The sequence below is a fragment of the Nesoenas mayeri genome (assembly GCF_963082525.1).
Source record: "Nesoenas mayeri genome assembly, chromosome: 11".
In the NCBI taxonomy this organism is placed as follows: domain Eukaryota; kingdom Metazoa; phylum Chordata; class Aves; order Columbiformes; family Columbidae; genus Nesoenas; species Nesoenas mayeri.
In genome coordinates, this window is record NC_137563.1 from 14,555,911 (window position 1) to 14,578,607 (window position 22,697).

Sequence of the window (22,697 nt, forward strand, 5' to 3'; positions counted from 1 at the left end):
ACAAGGAAGGATTTTAAAACAGAATTAGACAGAACATTTAGGCAAATACCTGAAGGCAACAGTCCCTGTGAAAGATATTTGTGTATGAGGGTTTATATCTCTTCAGCATCCCTGGAGAGCTGTAAATAAAGTATCTACAGTCGCTGTTCTGAGCAGACAAAATCCCACCAGACAGGCAGGAGTCTGAGTTATACATTCTCACCTTCTAACAGAGCTTATACAAAGGGTAAAATGCATCACCCATGAGATTTCAGCTGTGAGCCTCCTGGCACACCTTGAGCAACTATATATAACAACTGTTTGCCGAGGCAGCACCTGCAGCAGAGGAAATGAGCTCGGGAACACTTAAGCCAATTGCATATAGAGAAGTCCACAGGATCAGATGGGATGCAGCCAGGAGTGCGAGGGAGCTGGCTGATGCTGTTTGGAGGCTATCACCTTTTTGAAAGGTTATGGTGACAGAGGCAGGTTCCTGACAACTGGAAGACAAACATCAACTCTGTCTTCAAGGAGGAGGGCCTGGAGACCTACGGGCATGTCAGACTAACCTCAGTACCTGGGAAGATAATGGAGGAAATCCTATAGGAGCTAGCTTCATGCACATAAAGATGACTGGCAATAAAGAGCACTGAAAGTTTGGCAATGTAAATACAAACATCTATTAAGTTTACGCATATCGTTGTAAAAGATGACAACATTTAAGTTCCCATAAGAGGATAAAAGAAGCATACACTGTTTTAAAAGGCGACAAAAGCAAATAATTCCAACACAAGTCAAGCTTGCTAGGGGCAAAGAAAAAAAAATAAATCACAGAATATGACTTGATAAACTATCAGAAAGTGTTTGGCAGCCAGGCTAACTTACCAAACAACTCTTTTTACTGCAAGTGTCTTTACTGATTTGCAGATTTGAAATGCCAGCATATGATAAATCTCTTTAAGAGAATTATTATTATAATTTAATTATCAAAGCAAGTTGTACTTCTTCAAGCTGTTTCCAATGTAGAGTTTATTTATCTTAAAAATTGTTCCCTTTACATGGGACACTAGAGAGTGTACACAGCACTCAGATTTAGCACTTTTGTGCTTCAGTACACCGAAGGACAGTTACCCTACCATATAGCTCCCAACTTGAATTTCACATTCAGGTTGTAGTTTCATAACTGCCAGCACAAGGGCAGGTCCTTTTTCATCCACTCCCTTTCTGCTCTGCCCTTGTGCTGGCACTGTAACTGATATAGCTGGAAAACAGACTTTCTCCACTGATCAAGTTAGTTTTTGGTGAAAGAAATACATGTAAACAAAAAGTCAAGGCAGGATCATTTCCATTCACTGCAAACTCACACTTAGGGCACAGTTAGGCAGTATGGCAGCACCAGTGTAAGCAGCACACAAATCTCCACCTTTTTTTTTTTTACCCTCTTCCTCCTCACCCAGTGCAAGTCCCAGCTCTTCCTCCCCACTAGGCTTGGGTCTGCATAATAAACAAATAGAAGTTATTAATACATGTCAGACAGGAAATGATTAATTTCTTCTGCTTAAATTAGCAGGTTAAATTGGCTCTTCATGCCACCAAGCACCAGAAGCAGTGAAGAAGGAGAGGTGGGGACGCATGGCCAGGGCAGGACTGCCAGACAGCAGTAACTCATTACAGTGGCTCTGCCATACTGCACAGCTAAACATTTAAATCCATTTAAAAGCCAAAATAAACTGCAGTCTTAGGCTTTTGGGCAATGGCATTTCAAAGTTACTATCTAAACACTTGATTTTATTTACTTTTAATTACCATGGACATTTCTGAAACAACCATCTGACAGCTGCCTTTACCAGACACAGTCTCATAAAATTCGCAATGCTTTTATTTTAAACCCCAGATAAATGCTGGAGGCTGAGTGCCATGCTAATGAAGGCTAGTATTCTTCTCAATTTATAGCAAGGATGCAAACTAAATCACTCAGATGCTGATAGCTCATAAATGCCTTCCCAGAACTCCCCCATGTGTCCAGAAAAAAACAGAATTTCTCCCATGCTCTGTGGGAAATAGTTAGCTCAATATCCAGCAGCACAAGACACTAAGATACAACCTACAAGTCCTTGCAACATAGAAGAGTGTGCTGTACCAGTGAAAACAATTGATCAGAGATTTGCAGTGATATTCAGCATCTGATCAGCCTGGCCAAAGTATGATCACTCTTGTTAAATCCAAGATTTTTGGGGACCTCATTAGTTCTGTTTTCTGTATTTTCTATTTCCCCTTCCCCCTACCCCCCTTTTTTTTAATGATGCTCAGGGAGAAGGAAAGGTTTTATCAGTTATTTCCATTCCTCAGAGAACATCCTTATGTACAGATAATTAAGTATTGTTTAATATATCTGCATGCATCTTCATCATATGCAACAAAACACACTATTAAAAGCTGCAAATAATATTGCCCAAACTAAGGACCACTTCATACATGTCAGAATTATTAACAGACCCAGCCAGTGAATACATCCCTTAAGCCAAGCAATTCCAAGGATATTGGGGAAAATGCTGAGATTCACTTTTTATTTTTAAAGAATTCTTAAAATTCAAGGCATTATGTACTAGAAGCTAAGATACATGTACCTACTTGAGATAAGTTCTACCTTTCCCCAATTATATTAGAAAAATTGGCATGGCTTTTTCTTCTCACACTATTGAAACTGTATTCAAACTGACCTACTGGGTCACTTGTTTTGTGAGGGCCATATTTATTCAGCAGTAGCAAAGAAACGAAAATGTCTAAGAGCACCCTAAAAGTGATCCAATAGCAAAACCTGATTAAGCTTGTGTTTCAGCGGCTATTAGACCAAACTGCTGATAACTTCTTTGTTGTAACCATAAACAATACAGTGAATTGTAAAGCAGCATATATACAGACATTGCAGTATACTTCATTAGTGCAATGCTAGTGGTCGCTTTTGATTGCATTCCTTTTACATAATTTTAAGAACAATACAAACTACAAAAGAAAAGAATTTTTTCTATCAAAACAAAGATATTTCATTCAGGCATTATATCACTCTAATCCTTCTCCTCAAATGAACCATCTAAATTATGCTGTACGTTAATATTCTAAATTGTTTATTTTGTGATTCATACCTAACGGTGAACTAAAGGTACAATTGGGTCTTTTAATCTATAATATATCTTTATATCTAAAGTGTCTGAAGACTATTACAATAGAGTATAAATATGGTATACAGGGAAAAAGCCTGGCATAATTCTGGAAGCAGAGTTCAACAAAGAGGTATCCTGTAAAAATATTCCAATCATAGACTCAACACACAGAAGAGCATGTTTGTTAAAAAGTGTGGATTAATGGATTTTTCAAAATTATTACCATTTAATATCTATATAGCTTAAAACTAGACAACTTCACAGGTAAGTACGACTTAGCTTCAAGATTTGTGTAAAATCAGTGAGCACAAGATACACTTCACACAAATGAAACAGAGGTAACTAGCTGGAGTTTTTTTCAGTTGTTTCCAGATTGTGCTGCTCTCCCATCATCAAGAATCATGAACTTGCCCTTTTTCATACAAATACTAATGCCTGCCTAGAAGAAAAGCATGCAAATGAACAACTCTGATTTTCAGTAAAATAAAAACATTTACAGTAATTAAGGAACTCTGGAAAGCTGAACACAGTTAAAATGAAAATTTTTAATATTAAAAACTAATTTTAATTCAGCATAAAGTTATGATAAACCTTTCATAATTATGTTGAGACTTCTACCAAAAAAAGTTTCATAGGATATTTTGGAGATGTGTATCAGCCATATTTTCTAGATTCCTATCCAGCATTATTAAGCTTTCTTTAAAGATTTATCTTTACTGCTAAACACCAAAAGACACATGCTTCTGTTATCCGCTAGTGAGGTGTGCTTCCTAGTGCCAGAAATGTTGAAGGTGCCCATTCTTCTCTCAAGGAAAAAAATTAACAAGCATTTCTAAAATAAAATACACTTCATGAACTTGCTGCTGTATATCCAAAGGACTGCAGCTTACATGCTTACTGTGATTTTAACTTAAAAGGCCTATTTGCCTGTCTAGAATTAAAGAGTAGAAACAACCATCACAACTGGTTAATGAATCACTTTGAATTAATTCTGTGCCAGCACAGTTCAGTTCAGAAAACAAAGAGGCCTTGAAAAGTATGCCAATAATTAAGTCTGAAATATCTTGATTGCTTCCAAGAATTTATGACACAAAAGTCACCATCAAAATCTTCTCTGTGTTGCAGTCCTAATGGTATAAATAACAGGATGAGATCTAACTACGAAAATCAGCTCACTTTTTACCTCACAGCTTAGTCACAAGTACAACGTGCTGAAGTTTTCACGTACTTTAACGCTACTTTTTGAGAACGTGTAAAAGACCAGGACTTAGGGCTAGAGCCTTTGTTAATCAACCTACATGTTGATGTACACAGACATGGAGCCCAGATAAAGAGAATTGCCAAACGAAACAGAGGAATTAAGTCCTTATCAGCTGCTCCACCCATTCTTCCCTAGAAACACCCTCAGAAACCCACCTTTACTTACAGAAATTTGAAACTACTTCCCTACCACAACCTGACCAATTGAACATTATCAGACACTGTTAAGAAACTGCCTCAACAGTTCCCTAGTGCTGAAAAGCAATCATAGAATGTTCTGAGTTGGAAAGGATCCCCAGGACATAACAAGAGCCGTTACAGAGTTACAAGCCCCCGGTAATTGTTTTTTCTCTGGCCTGGGGGAAAGCGAAGACCCTCCTTGAGGCCACAGTCACGCTGCAGAAGCCCGGGCTCCTCTTTCATTTCCTTGAACTGAACTTTCCGTCAATCCGGGTTCCTGGTTTCGGGGGCAGGGCCGGTCCGTGCGCTCCGCGGGCAGCGGGACACCTGCGCGGGCACCCGACCCCGCAGCGCCCGCCGCCGCCTCCCCCTGACAGCAGCTCCCCGGAGCCACCGGCGGCTGCTCCTGCCCGCGGAACGGTAACCGGGAAACGGCTCCTGGGACCGCGAGCAGAGTCCCGAGGGGCTGAAGCGGATCTGAGAGCACGGAGCTGGGCAGAAGGGACGGCCGAGCGCGGTGGGGGAGAGGGGCCGGAGAAGAAAGGAGCGGAGAACAGCTGACTCGATCCTCAGCGACGGAAAGTCCCGGAAAGGGGTGGGGGCGCCGGGGCGGCCCAGGCGGCGGGGAAAGAGGGCCCGGGCAGGACGGTGAGGACCGCGCGCGGGAGCGGGCGACGGGAAGGAGAGCCCAGCCGGCAGCCGGCCGCGGCCTGCCGCCCCGGGAGTGGGGCCCGCCGCCCAGCCCCGAGCCGCGGCGGGGAGGGAGAGAGGGAGGGAGGAAGGGAGGGAGCGAGGGAGGGCGGTCGGCAGCCCCCAGCCAGGGCTGCAGGCCAGGGCCCCGCGGAGCCGGGCGGGCCCAGCCGCTCCTCACCTCCGGCGCCCGCCGCACAGGAGCACAGCAGGATTATCGTCCCCGCCAGATCCATCTTCGCCGGGCCCAGGCCCTGCCACCGCCTACCCACAGCACATCCGCCCCAGTCGGCGCGGGGATGGGGAGGGGCGAAGCTCTGCACCTCCCTCCGCTTTGTCCCCCGCCGCTCTGCAGGACCGTTTCCGCCCGCGGCTCGGCCCGGCGCCCCCCGCCCGGCAGCGCCCCGCTCCGCTCCGCTCCCCGCGCCACGACTGCCCCGGCCGCCCGCCCCCGCCCGCGCGACGCCACCGGCGGGGCGGGGCCGCAGGGCACGCCCAGGACGCGCGAGCCGCCCCGCCTCCCCACGCTGCGCGCAGGGGCGGGCTCGGCGGAGCAGAGTTCGGCGCTGCCGGGCGGGGACGGGGCTGGGGGACCGGGCCGATTGTGTTATCTCGGCAGCAAATCAGGGCGGGCCCCGGCCGCCGGCCCGCCCAAGGCACAGCGGCAGGACCGCCCCGGCCCGGCTGCGCGATTTTTCCCGGCTGAAGCAGCCGGCCCTGCGCCTGCCGCTGCCCTGGGGCTGCCTGCGGAACAGAGCGGCGGCCGCCCCCCGGGTCCCCGAAGGGCCCTGCCAGCGCCCTTTGCCATCATGAAGTCTTACGAAAGTGTAAACGCATCGCATCAGCTGGGTTCTTTTATCCCTTCATCAGGTGCACGTTCTTCTTTGCAGAAACTAATTTACTTACTTTTCGAGTTTTATTTTAGGTCACCTATTTCTCTTGGTGCTCCGTGTGCTGCGAAGCATTGCAGCCCGCCCACGGAACAGGCTTTTCTTCATTTTGAGGCTGCCTTGAACAACCTTCACAAGTGTAAAGGAAAATCCTCCAATGAAGATAAAAACGTGAGCCGTTTAGACAAAATGTCTCATTTTGTATTTGTTAATGTGCTAATTTTAACAATCGACTATGATAAATATATTTTTATGTTAAGGTTTGTGATGAGTTTCTCAGTTTATTGTCACTCCACTTCTATTTGTGCTTTTCCTTTCTGATTGCTCTTACAGCACAAAAAAACCCTTACTCTGCTAACACTGTTACAGTAAAGTTGTTACGCAAACACATACATAGGAAGCACAATTACAATAGTGGTACTTCAGATAAGGCTGGTAAAGTTGATGCAACTATTTACAAGGAGCTTGCACAAGAGAACTGCTGAGAACAGAAAAAAGTTGAATTCTTATCTTCCCAAAACTGTACTTAAAACTGAAGGTTTCTACAGAAGGAAATAGGCTCATTAGGTAGAAGTGTAATATAACTGCATTAGTTCTTATCTGTTACACTCACCGCGATCATGCTTTTATAACACAAACGGCAATGAAAAGCACTGAAAACGTTTAGAGAAGCTGCCCCCTCGCTGAGGAGCGCTCGTCACAGAGGCGGCCCCGCTCCCGCCGCGCCGCACCTCAGCGCCCGCGGGCGGCCGGGCACCTGCGGGGCGGGGCGCTGTCCACCGCCCTTCCCGCACATGCGCGGCCCCGCCCACGCCACCTTCCGGCAAAACAGGCGGGCGGGGCAGTGTCGCGGTTTCCGCTCTGATTCCCGTTCGCGGCAGCTCCGAGCACCGGGGCGGGGGCCCGTCCTGCCCGGGAGAGGGTTCCCCGGTGCCTGCGCCGCTTCAGCCGCGCGTCCTGAGGCGGCCGCAGCCGCTCCGCGCGCCCCGGGACGCAGGCACGGCCCTGCCTTGCGGCCGCCGCGCCCCGTGCTGCCCCTCCCGGGCTCGCGCCGGGCTCCACGCGCCTCTCACGCGACTCGCGGGCGCTCTCCACCTGTTCCCCGTCCTCTCGCAGCCACCGGCGCCCCCGCTCCGCTCACCGCCCCGCCGGCGGGTTCCCCGGCCCCGCCGCCCCGCCCTCGGGGCGCTCCCCCGCCCCGGGCCCCGCCGTGACCCGCGGCTGCTTCCCCCTCCCGCCCACACGTCCCCGGCGGGGCGGAGCCGTCGCTCCTATGATGGCGTCTCGGGCGCTGTTGGCGAAGGCTCAGGCGTTGCAGTGCCAATAGAGAGCGAAGGCGCCGGGCGGCCGGCGGGCCGGCCATGGAGAGCCTGGCGCAGCCCCCGCCGCCTCCGGGCTCGCTGAAGAGGGGCGGCGGGGGCGCTGCCAGCCAGCTCCTCCTGGAAGAGGCGGCGGCCGGCGAGGGCGGCTGCAGGGACGGGCCCGCGGCGGCTGAGGAGGGCGGCGGGCGGCGCAGCCCTTCCCCTCAGCCGGCTCCCGCTGCCGCCGCGGCACCTCGGACGGCGTCGCCCTCACGAGTAGCGGAGGACAGCCCACCGGCGGCGGACGGCGCGGGACTGGCGGTGCCGGAGAGCCCCGAAGCGGCGCCTGCCTCCGAGAGCGGTCCCGCGGGGGCCGGCTCCGGGAGTAGCGGGGCTCCCAGCCCCCCGGGGGAGGAGTCCCGGAGCCTGGACTCGCTGGAGTCCTTCTCCAACCTGCACTCCTGCTGCCCGAGCAGCTCCGAGCTCAACAGCGACGCCGAGGAGGCGGTGGTGGCGGGGGCCGCCTTGGGGGGCCCGGCCCCGGAGCCCGCAGGGGACAGGCCCGCGGGGGGTTCGCAGCTCCTCTCCGCCTCCAAGGAGCGCTTCCCGGGCCAGTCGGTCTATCACATCAAGTGGGTCCGCTGGAAGGAGGAGAACACGCCCGTCATCACGCAGAACGAGAACGGCCCCTGCCCGTTGCTGGCCATCATGAACGTGCTGCTCCTGGCCTGGAAGGTACGGGCGCGGCGGGACGCCGGCTGCCGCCATGGCGGGTGCGCGGGGCGGGCGGGGCCGCTGGGGCAGCGCCGTGACCTGGAAGCGCCGGCGGGGAGTGCGGGAAGCGTGCGGGGGCACCCGTGCCAAACCGCCTTAGTGCACCCCTGGAACTTTGTGCTGGTGGAGACGCAGGCTTATTCTTGCTGTTCAGCACGTATCTCGCATAGGGAGCTCGGGAAAGAAATAAATAATGGCTTACAGTCTATTGCCAATATACTATCTAGATGCTGCTGTTGTATAGAGACTTACTTTGTTGTCGCCTTAAAATGGAAATCAAAAACTAAACGGAGCAATGTATGGTTTGCAGATGTGTGCAGGTTTCGAGTAAGTAAGCATTACTAATTATAGCAGTGAAAACATAGGTGGTATTTTGAGAAAATAGGTTATTTTTGTGTAACAAAGTGTGTATGGAGTTGTACAAAATACTGACTTGTACAAGTAATTGCCTGACTAATAGGGATACATTCATGTAGTTATGTAGCATAGATTGTATTTAAATTAATCAGGTCATGATCAGGTACAGCTTTGAGACCTGGAAGTTCTTGTAGTCTAATAGCTATCATTGATATGGGCATTCTGTACTCTTAAAATAATTCTTTTTTACTTTAAGTAATCAAAATATAAGGCGTAATATGATTATTAACATTTATATGTGAAAGGGATATCTGTTGGAGAAGAGCTGTGAGGTTGTGTGCATTGCAAAATGAGGATGAGGGGGTACTTATTGAGAAATGCTGGCAATTCAAACCTGAAAGCTTGATGAGCTGATAGAATGGAGTCACAGAATAGGAAAGCTTTATGGGAATAGTTTTTGTCTTGTAGTAATAAGGGGAAGAAATTTGCTATTGAAAGGGTAGAAGGTTGTTTATAGGTGTAACAGGTGATGTAGGAAAAGGCCAAAGTGGAAATAATATTATAAGAATAAATTTGTTTATAGGAAGGTAACTTTCCAGAAGATTAATGATTTGTTTCGAGTTACAGTGTCTGTATGTTTTCCTGAGCAGAGCAGCTCATACATCAAGTTCAGGAAAACTGTGGCTACAGTGATGTAGCTAGTTAGCCATTGCTGAAAGCACTGCAGAGAAGTTGTGTGTGATTTTGAGGTATGCCTTATGTAGGTTTTGCCATCCTCAAGAAGGTGTGAAGGTTGTCTTAGACTTCAATACTTAACATTTGCTTTCTGTGCTTCCTGTAACATCTATTGGTGAGTGTAAAGCTTTGGACAACTTATTCCTTATTCCTTGTGCTGATGTGTTAAAAGAAACAGCTAGTTACAGGATTTTCCTTTTTAACCTTTCGTTCAATGAAAGCATATCAATGGCACACCGCTGTTCTTGTTATTTGAATTTAAGTTTTTGGAGGTTTTGTTCTTTAGCATTCATCCTTTGCACCTTAAATATGATTGCGTTCTTCTAATGTCCTCCATCCAGAATTTTAACTGGCATTCTGCTTTGATCAGATATTACATCAGTGAGAATGAAGGTGATATCCAGTTTTATAAGTAGTTGAAAATCAGAATGCCTCTTGGGAATGCTCTACCATGTCTTACTGCTACAATTACAGTATGGGTTTTCTGTAATTCTGTCTATGTAAAACTTCAGCTGAATTTACATGGGTTGCAGACAAGCAGCTAAATTGGAGAAACTGCCATCACAGGACTTATTATTTATGTGTTCGAGGGTTTTCCTGTTAGCTGGTTGCTTATAATTGGTTTATCCTAATTAGTGCCTCTCCAAATTAGCCTTTCTTTTCCACAGTTTGTACTCAAGAGCCATGTTGGCATAGCTTGGCATGGCAAGCTTATTGGCAGCTCATCTGCACACCATTGACGGTAGCTGGCTACATACTGAAGCTGAGGACGGACATCCACATCCTGACACTTCTCCTGACCCAAGATCAACACTAGATTGGGTCAGCTAACTATAATTTGGCAACAAGGAAGCAGACCAAGAAATGAAAATATGTGAAAGCAGAGAAAGAATACCATAGTTTATGTTGGGTGAAAAGAAGCTATGTGGCAGGGAAAAAAAATGGAGTAAGGAGGAGATGAGGAGGGGAAGTAAAATCACAACAGAGAATAAGAAGGTGAACAGTGAAGATTTGGGGTCTCTTCCTTTTTATCAGCCACCAACTTCCTTTCTCAGAACTCTGTCCTGACAAGGTTGAGAATTTTGCTCATCTGTAGGTAGATATGGTCTCAAATAACTTCAGAGAATACATGCAAGTACTCAAAGTTGAGGAACAGTAGTTACAACACTAGTTTTTAGGTTTTCATGAGCACTTTCCTTCATGTGGCAAATTACATGCTTCTCTTATTCCAGAATGGGAGTGATAACCTTGAGATCAAATACTGTGTATCAACAGTGCTTGTGCACAAGTGAAAGTTGAATTCACATGATTGTTTATGAGAAATGGCACATAATCAATGTGCTTAGAACCACAATCTTTATTTACTGCCTAGTAATAAGTGGGAAGCCTTCAGAGAGGGTATGTGGGCAATAATCACAGAAAAGTTTATGCATAAAAACTCAGATTGACATTTGGAGATATTAAGGAGAACTCCCCTTTTCAGGTATTTCAGCTGCTCAAGATGCAAGCTTCTACTCCTCTACTATCTACTACTTTCAAAGGAGTGTGGACATATAGCTTTAAATTGGCAGGTTGTAGGAGCTGTGCTTCTAAATGTTACAGTTATGAAATTGCTTTGCTTTTGAAGTGTTTTTGCAGACTGCCTGTATAAGCTTAACTTGCAGTTTAGCCTTTAGGCGATAGAGCCTAGGAGTTCTGCTTACAGGGAGATACAGAAATGTTCTTCTGAGTAAAAAGAAAACAAAAGCAGTATGATACCAACTTGAAAAAGTAACTTTTGAGCAAAACAATGTGGTAACTATTTAGACTTCTGTGATGGAAATGAAAGCAGGAGTATTGAAACAAAATTTAAAGATGTATGTACAAGCATGGGTTATCTCTTGGAGTAGCATAGGACACTGTCTTTCAGCTTGTTTAAATATGAAGACTGCTCAGTTTTTCCTCAGACCTGTGGCTCATGATGTAATTAAGGTTAGCAATGCAAAGCTTGCTTTTCTAAATACTTTTTGTGATCTTTCTTAGGTGTAGTTCATGCACCACTTTCTAATATCTTCTGTCATTGTGTTAAACTGTAATTTTATGGGGGTAACCTTTTTCAGGATGGACTCCATGGCTGCCATCAAATGCTAAAAGCTTAATAAGGGTGCCATGTAATCCTGCTTTGTGTTTCTTAGGTAGGATGTTATGTCATATAGCTGAAGAACTCCGTGTGCCTTAATGCACTGCACAGAAATTACGTACTCGAAATATCCAGGGAACAGAAAAAAACATTGTTTGGGACCATAAAATAAGCCTAAGGGAAAACATAATGTGATAGAAATCTAAATAATATTACTATTGTCTTGAGAAGTGAGTGCATATGGAATATCTTGACTTTACAGCTTTTTATGTAGGAGAATAATCCCAGTAGTGTATTTGGCATCCTCTTTAAAAGTTTCTTCTGTCACAGTCCTCTCAGCTAATGGAAAGTTTTGGGAGCTGTGTTCCCTACGTGCCTAGTTCTACTAAAATTTCGGTAACTTTTAGAGCTGCATGAATTACCTCTTTAGGTGATTGTAACAATTATGTAAGTAAATGTTATATAGACATTTATGCTTAGATGTATCCAAACTGAGGTGTAAATAAGAGGTAGTGTAAAAAATTTCTAGTTAGAAATTTTTAGTTTGAGGTTATAATAAAAATGACCTTTTTTTTGAGGCACTGAGGACAGTATGTTCCTGCTGATATCCATTTGATTTGTTGGAATCTGCAGCGGTAGCGCCTGGTCTGAGTTCTGGCATTGGCTCTTCGCATGTGATTGGCCTTTTCTTGTTACTGAGCTAACCCTCCTTATGGCCAGAACTTGCACAGATTGCTCAGATGAGCTGGCTCAGCCTCCCAAGGTGAGCTGCTGCTGAGCGGCTGCTGAGCGCTCCGCAGGGCCTTGGCCCATCCTGCCCGGGCTGTGGGTGAGCGGGGCTGGCAGAGCAGCCAGCCCCGGGCCGTTCAGAACAGGCGGCTTGCTCCGAGGCACCGGGGAAGCCAGGGTCAGGGGACAGGGCAAGGTTATTGCGTGGCAGCAGGTACTGTCAGGCTGTTGTGTGATAAGTTGATGAAGCTGTTCCCACAAGGGAAGAGGTAAGTATTTGCAGGGAGTATTAATTGTTTTTTGTCCATAGTGCTGAATTCAGGGGAATTGTATATTTTAGATCAACATGTTCTGAGCCTATAAATAATAAGCCATTAGAAATTTGCATGGTCCATTTCCATATGCATAGTATTTTTTTAAGTGTTAGCTTCTATGCAGGACTATATCGCTTATTATTTTTTTTTTAAGCCCTTCTGAAGAGTGGGAGTTAAACCAAACCCCGGAGATGTGAGCGTGGGATGGGGCTGGAGGTCATTTCCTCCTGCCTGTGGGAGTCCTGGCTTCCCTGCCCCAGCAGCTGCTGCACCTGATTCTCTACAGCCTCTTGCCTGTATGCAGGAGTTTTGAGTTAGAACTTGGTTAGGAGGTATAATGAAGGCATGGAGTCAAAGACTTTGCTGAATAAGGTGAAATTTTCTTAGCTAAGTGTAGCTACAGTTTCCAGTCTGTTCATCCTGGCTGAGCTGGTGCAGTGAGAACTGGAAAGTTGAGGGGGATGCTGGTGAGATGTTTTGGTATGAGTAGGAAGCACTACGCAGAGAGCTGCAAGCAAGAGAAAGCACTGTGTGTGTGTGGTTGCTCTAAAATCCAAAATGCCTTTTTTTAACCTCCTTTTGTAGCTGTTGTTTAGTGGAGGTCCTGGGAAGGTTCTTGTCTAAGTACGCTAATGCTCTTCTATATTGGCCAGGCAAATGTGATCAGAAGAATTCTGTCTAGAAATACCTTATTGATACTTTCTAAGTTGTATTGTTTTGACATTTTAAAGAGGATTTACTTTTGCTTTCACAGATTAAGCTGCCACCAATGATGGAAATCATAACAGCCGAACAGCTGATGGAATACTTAGGTTAGTCATTTTCAATTATATGTTATACTTATTAATGAGTAGTATAGGAGGACTGTTTTATTTACTTATTGTTTTATTCTGCTTTACTTGAATGCATGCTTCAAGAAAACTACTTATGGTATTCATTTACTCCTGTTTTTCCTTAACTGCTTTTAAAAGCTTTCTGTGCTGCTTTCCTAAGTGGTTAGTCTAGTGATGCAGTTGGTATGGCTTAGTCCACCAACACATTAGTAGATTTAAACTTATTTATGTCTCTTTTTTTGTTATAATTCAAATAGTGTAGTAAGTCAGCTGTGCCTTTGTCAGTAGTAAGTAATCCTTGGTAGTATAACCCAACTAAAATAACAGGAAAAAGTTAACTTAGTCATCACAGTGATTTGGGCCTCATTTGCAGGTGCTACTCCCTTATCAGATTCACTGTTTAGCAAAACTGCTGCTGTTTCCATCTGACAAGTCTGTACCTTCAATAGCCCACAATGATCTAGTTGCTAAAAGTGCAGTTGTGATAGTACTTGAGCTACATGTACCACAGTTCTTTCCCTTCGTAGCCTAAAAAATAGAAAACATTTGTGGTTAATAGACTAGGTTTGTTTTTTCTTAAGCAGGAGAAAAAACACCTTACTATATTTTCTTTTTATTTTTTTTTCTTGCAAAGAATGTAGCTTGTTCTTTTCAAAAGCATGCCACTCAGTCTTTCAGTGGAAGAAAAAGTTAATTACATAATTAAAAAAAAAAAGTCTTAAGATATCTCGCTGTCTGTGTCTAAACATTTTGTCGTATTGATAGAATAATACTGCCTGAAGTCACTGCATACTCACAGTTGGCTAAATGTTTGCAGGTGTATATTAGCTTCTGAAATTACCTTATTAAAATGAATAACAAAATTACCATCTCAGATTAGTTAGGTTTCTATTCAGTCGACAGGATTAGCAGTTGCCAAGTGGTTCTTCTGCAGCTTAAAAAAAATGAAAAAAGAAAAGCTTTTCAACCATTTGAACAATCTTAACTTAAAAGATGGTAAATTTGGAAACCTGAATTGGTATTTTTCTTGGAGTAGAAACTTTTTTTTTTTTTTTAGGAGTGGAGCAAGGGAATAAATATGAAAAGCATTGAAGTGAAAATCTGAAAAATTTTGGAGAGGCAGCTTATGAATAGTAGTCACAAAAAATGCTATGAATCTTGAACCCCAGTATGTTGATTAACTGATTAATGGCCTTTGTGTTGTTGACATAGATGGAATACAAGCATTTCAGAATTATTGGTGTGTGGAAATGTTTGCCAGAATATTCATAGTATCAGTCAGGATAAGTGGTTGCATTTTTAAATTGTGTTATGCAGTTACTTATTGTGAACAGTTTGACCTTTTTGTATTTTTATGTTGAGGCACAGTGGGAGGTAAATTTCTGACTAATTAAGAGATTGGTGTGATACCCCAAGAGATTATGAAATGCTGCTTTACTAACAACATTGGCCATTTGCATTTTGTTTTTTTTAATATGATCTTACTGTGTTTTGTATATAATTTAGTCCATAATTATAACTCAGGTTATAAAACAAAGTGTTCTCATTACTTTGATAAAAAATTTCAGTGGTAATATTTATGATCAGTCAGCTTCGGTCAGAAGTTTTCATAGAAGTGTTGACGCTTTGTGGAATAAACTTAATTTTTTTTCCACTTTTTTTTAGGAGACTACATTCTTGATGCAAAGCCTAAAGAGATATCTGAGATTCAGCGTCTAAATTATGAGCAGGTGAGGAACTGCTCCTAAAATACAGTTGCTTATGTCTGAAGGAACTAAAACTTTTTCTTTAATGTTGTGGTTTAACCCCAGCTGGCAACTATGTGCCACACAGCCACTCACTCACTCTCTCTCCCCCTGCCACTGCCTGGTGGGGTGGAGGAGAGACTAAGAAGAGTAAAAGTGGGAAAACTCATGGGCTGAGATAAAGACAGTTTAATAAGTAAAGCCAATCAGGGGATTCATTCACCACTTCCCACAGGCAGGCAGGTGTTCAGCCACCTCCAGGACAGCCAGGCTCCATCACATGAATGTTCAAGTTAATTTATTGGTTATTGTTTAACAGATCCATTTATTTGTAAATTTCCTGCATTTCATCAGGTGCTTTTAATTTGGTAAAATAACTCATCACTATGTACCCCACTTAGGCCTTGTTGGCCTACTTAGCTCTTTAATAGTTTTCGCATTATTCATCTTTTATAGTCAGTCATCCGTATTCTCAGTTTTTTGTCTTCCCTTATTGGTTCCATTAATTGTGGTTCTTGCTGTTAACTGTCTTATCATTAAAAGAAGACAACACAGAGGCAACTGTCTCTAACAGTCAGTGCTTTTAGTCTGTGAGTCTCTTCTGTCTCCATCTCTGTTCCAATCTGTATTTCTGGTTTTTGTAATGCTTTTTTTCCCCATTGTTGCAATCCTGAGGGAGTTCCACTTAAGCAACAGAATATTGCAAAAATGAGGAAAACAAACAAAAAGAACAAAACAAAATTAAAACCAAGCACACCACTACTCCCCCCCCCCCCCCCCCCGCCAAAAAAAAAGGCATTTCAGTTTCCCTGAATCTTTTGCAAATACTGCAAATACCTTCTGATGATACCTTTTGTGGATTCCTTCCACTTAGTGGAAAATGAGTTTTCCTGCATGTCATTTCAGGAGAACTGTCTCACGAAGCACTTCTTCCTTGTCTCATCTTTGCTTTGTGTGATTGGATCTTCATAAATTGATAATTCCCCTTAAGATTCCATTGGGATCACTACTATAAGAAGTGCTTCTTTCATGACTTGTTTCCACAGTACAATCTACAGGCCATTTAAAGGTATCACCAAAATAAGATTGCAAAACTTCTCTTGTGAAACAAAGAAGCCAAGATTCTTCATTGCTGTTCACCACTTGAAGTACTGAACCTTCAAATTAGGGTTGGCAAGTAGAACTGTGTAGATCTGTTGCTTCGTTTATTTGTTATGTGGTGGCAATTACTTCTGCCTGACTCATAAGGCAGGACTTAAAAGGGGAGAAGAAACCTCAAGAGAGTCCCTTAGAGATTCCTTTATAATCCAGTTCTTCTTGCAAACATCTGGTTTGGGGCTGTGGTAAATGGAGCTAAAAGAAATAGGCACTGCCTAAAAGCAGCTTAGGAGTGTGGAAGAAGAAACAATCAGATACAGTTGATCGGAGGGAGACTTATTTTGCAGATCTCTTCTGGCACAATGAGAATGATTAATTTGAATATGCGTTGAAACAGTTGTTTAGCTAATTTCTGCTTCTATAATTTTTTTTTTTTTTAATGTTGGATTGATGACTATAAAATGATGAAGGGTTACAAGAGTAACCACCAAGTATACAAAGCTCTGTTTGGTCATCTGTGGTTTTTTTGTTGTTTTTATGCTGCTTTCAGAATATGAGTGACGCAATGGCAATTCTGCATAAGTTACAGACAGGTCTGGATGTCAATGTGAAGTTTACAGGTGTACGAGTATTTGAATACACGCCTGAATGCATAGTGTTTGATCTTCTTGATATCCCCTTGTACCATGGATGGTTAGTGGACCCTCAGGTAACTTATTTTTTTTAATAATTCAAAACTATATAAGTTATTTTGAATTTTATTGGGGGGAGGGGGGATACTTCAGAATTTTAACTGGAGTAAATAATAATAATAATAATGGATTTTTAAAATGTAGTCAGAAAAATTGGATTTTTCTCAAAGAGGGGTGAATACAGGCTGTAATGTTTTTTAGTGCGGTAGCTTTACAGAGACTATGCCTGTAGTCATGCTAACTTTTAAAACCTTCTGTGCTGAATTTATGACCATGTAAATAAGAATTGCTGTTCTGAGGAAGGTAGGAAGTTGCCAGATGTGGTGTCCCAGTCATTGTTTCGGAAAGCTTGGTAGGGGGCACTTGGAAGGAAGGCAAGGTTACTTTCCTCCTTTAATTCTGATTTACTAATTACTGCTTTTGAGAACCGAGGATGTTATTATAGAAGCAATTAGAGAGAACTGCATCTTTAACAAGCATATAATTTATTTTTAATGACATTATTTAATAAACAGTAAACTGGTACTGTTTACTTAAAGAGAAACTGTCGGGTTTGGCTGGAATAGTCGTGCCTTAGGTTGGTTTTTCCTTTTTATGCCTTGTTCGTGAAAGTTGCTCTTCACTTATCCCCTTGGACTTCCTCCTGACCCACCTGAGCCAACTGATGCCCCATTCTCTCCTCTGTCCACTTCAGCAACAGTTTGTGATGTTAAGCATTAACTTAAGGATTTAAAATGAGATCCAAGACATTTTGATCCGAGATCAAAATGTGTAACAGTGTGGGCTAAAACTTCTTGGCCTACTGTTTTCAGGTTGATAATGTCCTCTCTTTGAAACTCTTCTTATTTTCTTACGAGTAAGTGCCATAGGCTTACAGTTGTGTTTTGTTCTTCACAAAGGTTAAGTTCTCTGTTTTGTGTGCTCTTCCTTCCTGCTCCAGGTTGCTGACATAGTAAAAGCAGTTGGTAACTGCAGTTACAATCAGCTAGTGGAGAAGATAATTTCTTGTAAACAGTCAGACAACAGTGAACTCGTTAGTGAAGGTGCGTAAATGTTTTTTATGCTTTATCAAAGTATCTTCCCTGTCAAATCTTAGTTACCTATTTTGTATGTGGGTCTCAACGTGCAGAGATACAAGTGTGAAAAGCTGCATTCTGTCTGCTGAACTTCTTTGCCTGGGCAAGCTGACAGTGCTGTGCTTGTCTTCTAAACTTCTCTGATGCAATTTCCACACCAAGGATCAGCCTCATTCTCTTGGTCCATCAAATAGACTTTTTAAAAAGCTGAAGAGAACTTCCTTTTATGAAAAAGTATTATGGGCAGCATTCACATTTCTACTTCGCTATATGCTATCTACTATAATTAGAACGTGAGTTCTCTACATGACAAGGAAAAAATCAGTAATGTTAGAAGTGGCTATAGCCACTTATCTATAACGCTGCGGGTTTAGAACTTTGAACTTGTTTTGTCCACTGAATATGTTCCCTTAGATTTGTGGTAATAAGGGGGCATCTTGGTAGGGAGAAGGTAGGAAAAATATTACCATTGTAACAAGATTTTCTATATTAGATGTATATAACTGTGTATTGCTTTTGTAGGATTTGTAGCTGAGCAATTTCTAAATAACACAGCTACACAGTTGACATACCATGGACTGTGTGAATTGACTTCAGCTGTCCAGGAAGGAGAACTTTGTGTGTTCTTCAGGAACAACCATTTTAGCACCATGACCAAATACAAGGTATATTCAACGTTTTTGTCTTGACTGTTGTTGTTTGCATTCTCATTTCAAAGCAAATTTTGGTTTTCACCTGTTTTGAAATACAAATTCCAGTTGTTGAATGTAAGTATGACTTATGGTGAATGTAAGATCTGTAACAAGTGTTATTTGTGAATTATTTATTACAGTGTTTAAGATATTAGGATGCATTATCACTGTAAATCCTCATGTAGCTCTTCCCTTTATGTTCAGTTTGCTCCTTGTGTTAACTCCCTTTGTGGTTATGTATAATGACATACGTTTCTTACATGGTTTAAATTGACTTGCAGTTTGTGATTGGGAATGATAAGGTTAATGATTTTATTTAATTTCATGTTTCTCAGAATATTAAACTTTGCTTTACACTTGGGGCACTAGATGAGCAGCTCCATAATGGTGTACAAGAAACCAGACACTGGGAGAAGTTGCGATGAGCTGTGATATTGGTTCCCTTTGTTAGGGAAGATTATTTTTTAAAATCTGAAACTAGGGAAGCAAAATGGTGAGAACTGTGAAAGTAGTATTTACTTCAGGAAATGAAAAGCAAGTGACAACTTGGTTAATGCTTCTGAGATTCCTTCGTTTGTGGAATGGAGAATCTGGCTTGTCAAGTTTACAGTCACAAAGCACCTTCCTTCTGTGACAACTTTGCCTTTACTAAGATGACAGTGTACTTTTATGTATCTGACTTAGGTGGAAAGGGGCATGGCCAGATTGTCTCCTAAGATTTAATCATTCCCTTGTCTTCAGTGATAAATGTGAATATCTTGAAGTAAACTTTTCATTGGCTTGCAATGTCACATCATGCTTAGACATTTCTCTCAAACATATGTATGACTTTTTTACCTTTGTATAGAACTCTTGACATTATAATTTGATTATCTGTTATATGAACACTTGCATTTATGAATAGTGGTAATAAATGCAAAAAAAGGGCATGTGTGACATACAAAAATGTTAAGGAAGCACTGTTTTTGCCATCTGTTATATGGTAATGTCATATACTTCATGTGTATTACACTAAGCTTTCCCTTTGGCAGTGCTAGTCCTTTTTTATTCCTCTGTTAATCCTGACTGTCAATGCTTATCTTCAGTTTGAATAACTACCCATAAGGTGAGCTAAAGCTCTGAATAGTCCTGATAAATAATGATCAACTCTACATATAGGTAACACGTTTGGTTTCCTAATAGCTTCGTAGAGCACATCTAAGATTTTTTCTAGATCTACGTACAATGATATTCTCTTAAAGCAGTAGTACAGGTGAAAGGATCTTTCTCCACCTTCTGTTTAGAAAGAAGTTATGGAATATGTGTGTTTATGTTTAAAAATACAATTGTTATCCTTCCTGATGAACCTCATTATGTCACAATTTCAAGAGGTATAGTTTTGCTTGTCTCCATTTTTCTTAATTTAGCTCTTGAAATAGTTGGTAGTGGTTTGTCCTGTAGACTTGTACGTTGTTTCGTGGTTGCTTTCATTACAGGGCGCAGTGGGGGGAACAATCTCAAAAAAAAAAAACCCCAAAAAGCCTTTGAAGTATTTATGATTTGAAACACAGTATCAATTTGAAAAGAGAAGATTTACTAACACTGGCAACACTTCATCCGATTACACTGAGTTTAGAGTGGCTTTCTGCTGTCAGATCAAAGGATCTTTACCTTGGTTTGGGATTGCTTATTACAGAGGGCTGTTTTACTGAAATGAGAGTTACATGGAAGTGTGAATAAACAGTGCAGTATTCTGAATTCCTCCATCTGTGCCTTGAACATTTTTTCATAGGGTGCTGTTACAAAATGTTGCATAGTGGCAAGAACCTCTTGGAAGCGCTGGGTGTACTGGTGCCCAATGCGGTTGATTGTTAGGCTGGTTAATCTGCTCATGCTGCCTTTGTGTCCAGTGGCTCTTTGTAAGGAAGGGAACTGGAGTGACTCCTCACAAACCTGGCTTTCTTTTTAATATTATTTTTAAATTGTTACTAAATTAACAATAATAAAATAGTGGGGTTTGTTTTGATTTGGTTTTTTTACTCTTAAATACTTCTTGCAAGATCAGCAGTAGAATGGTTATGAACATACAGCAGTATCCCAAATACATGGAGTAGATTATGGAGGTATCAATGCTGTTATGGACTGTAAGCAAATTCTTCTTAACAGTCTCTTCCAGCAGGTATTTAAAAGGCATTTCTACACTCGTTGTGGGAATGAAGATATTAATAATACTTTGGGCTTTGAGTTGGACAATAATAGGAGAGAAATTGTATTAGAACACTTTCAAAAATATTTATTTTAAAATGTATTTGACTAATGAACAAGAGAAAGAGCAAAAGGGGAAAACTTTTTATTTCACTGTCACTGTATTTGAAAATATTTGTTACTGTTTTGAAATATTCTCATTCAGTTTAACACCTGAACGCTTCTAAAAGGTTAATCTTCAGGCAGGTAGCTATTGTGCCAGTTTTATGTATCTTCCAAATTCCAGACTGTGGGAGTAAGAGTTAAATGGAAAGGGCTCATTCAGAAACAATTTATCTATTTTAGATACAACATTCACTTTAAAATTATGGAAGCTGAGGAATAAAGTGACAATAGAAGAAGAATGATGGCAGTGAGTTTTTTCAGAGATTACTATGAAAAGTTTTGAAGTAATCTTCCTCTAACGACTTTGCTGTTGCTTTTTTTGAAGCTGCTGAGTTGATACCACAATATGATTATGAACATTCACAGACTGCATTTCAGAATAGACCACTGGTTCAGTTATAATTGTTTACTCAGTTTATATTATATAATGTAGTCTTGAATAATTAAATTATTCCTCTTCTGAAAACGGAATGAAATTCGCATAATACAATGTTGTAATTTCTGTGAGTATTAGGATTGTGTTTATATTAAAATTATATAACATTTTAAAATATTTCTTTATTATATATGAAAGAAAAGCAAATATGGCAGTTCCGTAATATATTACACATCTGTTTAAGTATGGTCAGTGCTAGATAGTAATGGCAGTTCAGTTATTATATTCTTAATATCTTTCACTATTATTTGTCCGTTTGCCCAAGTAGATGTTTATTCTTTTTCCAATCCCTTTAGTTGCATATGAGTAGTCTTGGCTGGTGTGATTACACAGTAAGCATTTTCAGCAGTTAAAGATGTGATTTTTTTTCTGCCTTTGCTTTTCACTACACAGATAATAAATACATGAAATGATAATTCCCTAGATCAAGGAAAAACAGGACTGTAAAGAGGGGATCAGTTTGGTAAGAATAACTTAGTTCAGTTGGAATGTTTTTCCCCACTGATGTGACTGTAATGCAACCTATTTTCTTTACCAAAAACTAACAAGACACCTGTTTAGATTTTTAAGTATGCGTGTCGCAGTTATGTTTTCTAGTTATAAATGTTGGGTTTCCGTTCCAGAACTCAACACGGATTCTTATCCAAATACAAAGTATATTTCATAGCAATAATTGCACTTTTTCCTTGGGCATTTAAGATGATGTCTGAGTTTGGCACAGTAGAGGCAATGTGTATAACTTCTTGAAAACATATTTAAATATTTTTTTTCCATTTCTTATTAAGTGTCCAGTTTTTATTCTGGGGGGTTACTCTGTTGAATCCAATTGTGTATACTTTTAAAAAAAGTTCTGAATTTTCTCTGATGGCTAAAACATTCAGATACATTAGATTCGTCTCAGAATAATAGTGCTCATTCACATCAACATCAAACTCCTTCATAAAACCCAAGGGGTCTGATCCAGAAGTCCAAGAGAATGTTTACATAGACTTTAAATAAAAAGGCTTAATCTGTTTGTCTTTACTGTATAAAGCTATTGGACAGGTGTTTGATTTCTCTTTTCAGTTTTCTAAATGGCTTTAAATTTGGTAATTGGCATCAGAACAAGTAGTTTAAAAGCATTAATTTTAATTACTTAATCTGGTCATTAAATTAACTCAGGAAAGGAGGTCTTGTAACCAGTAACATCACTGGCATCCTACGTCTGTTTGCATTTCAGAGAGGTTTTTTTGTGCAAACAAGAAGACTGAGATCATTCTTCAGGAGAACAGCCCTACTTTTATCCTT

The 22,697-nt window shown here is 41.9% G+C and overlaps 2 protein-coding genes across 4 annotated transcripts in view; one reads left to right on the forward strand and one right to left on the reverse strand.

Moving 5' to 3' along the window:
- Window positions 1-5,648, reverse strand: part of ADAM10 (ADAM metallopeptidase domain 10) — a 44,750-nt gene extending 39,102 nt beyond the window's left edge. The window contains exon 1 of one of the 2 annotated variants that reach the window (XM_080350941.1): window positions 5,452-5,648. In XM_080350941.1, coding sequence (XP_080207067.1) covers window positions 5,452-5,506 — 55 coding nt within the window. In that variant the 5' untranslated portion in view covers window positions 5,507-5,648. Of the gene's footprint in view, window positions 1-1,343; window positions 2,211-5,451 lie in introns of those variants that run through there. The other variant, XM_080350942.1, reaches the window with a different exon arrangement.
- Window positions 5,649-7,378: 1,730 nt separating this feature from the next.
- MINDY2 (MINDY lysine 48 deubiquitinase 2) overlaps window positions 7,379-22,697 on the forward strand; it is a 31,576-nt gene continuing 16,257 nt past the window's right edge. For both annotated transcript variants that reach the window (XR_013922585.1, XM_080350945.1), the window contains exons 1-6: window positions 7,379-8,196; window positions 13,244-13,301; window positions 14,988-15,052; window positions 16,716-16,874; window positions 17,798-17,900; window positions 18,456-18,598. Coding sequence is in view for 1 of the 2 variants with exons in the window: in XM_080350945.1 (XP_080207071.1) it covers window positions 7,522-8,196; window positions 13,244-13,301; window positions 14,988-15,052; window positions 16,716-16,874; window positions 17,798-17,900; window positions 18,456-18,598 (1,203 nt within the window). In the remaining variant the exon portion in view is untranslated. The remainder of the gene's footprint in view (window positions 8,197-13,243; window positions 13,302-14,987; window positions 15,053-16,715; window positions 16,875-17,797; window positions 17,901-18,455; window positions 18,599-22,697) is intronic.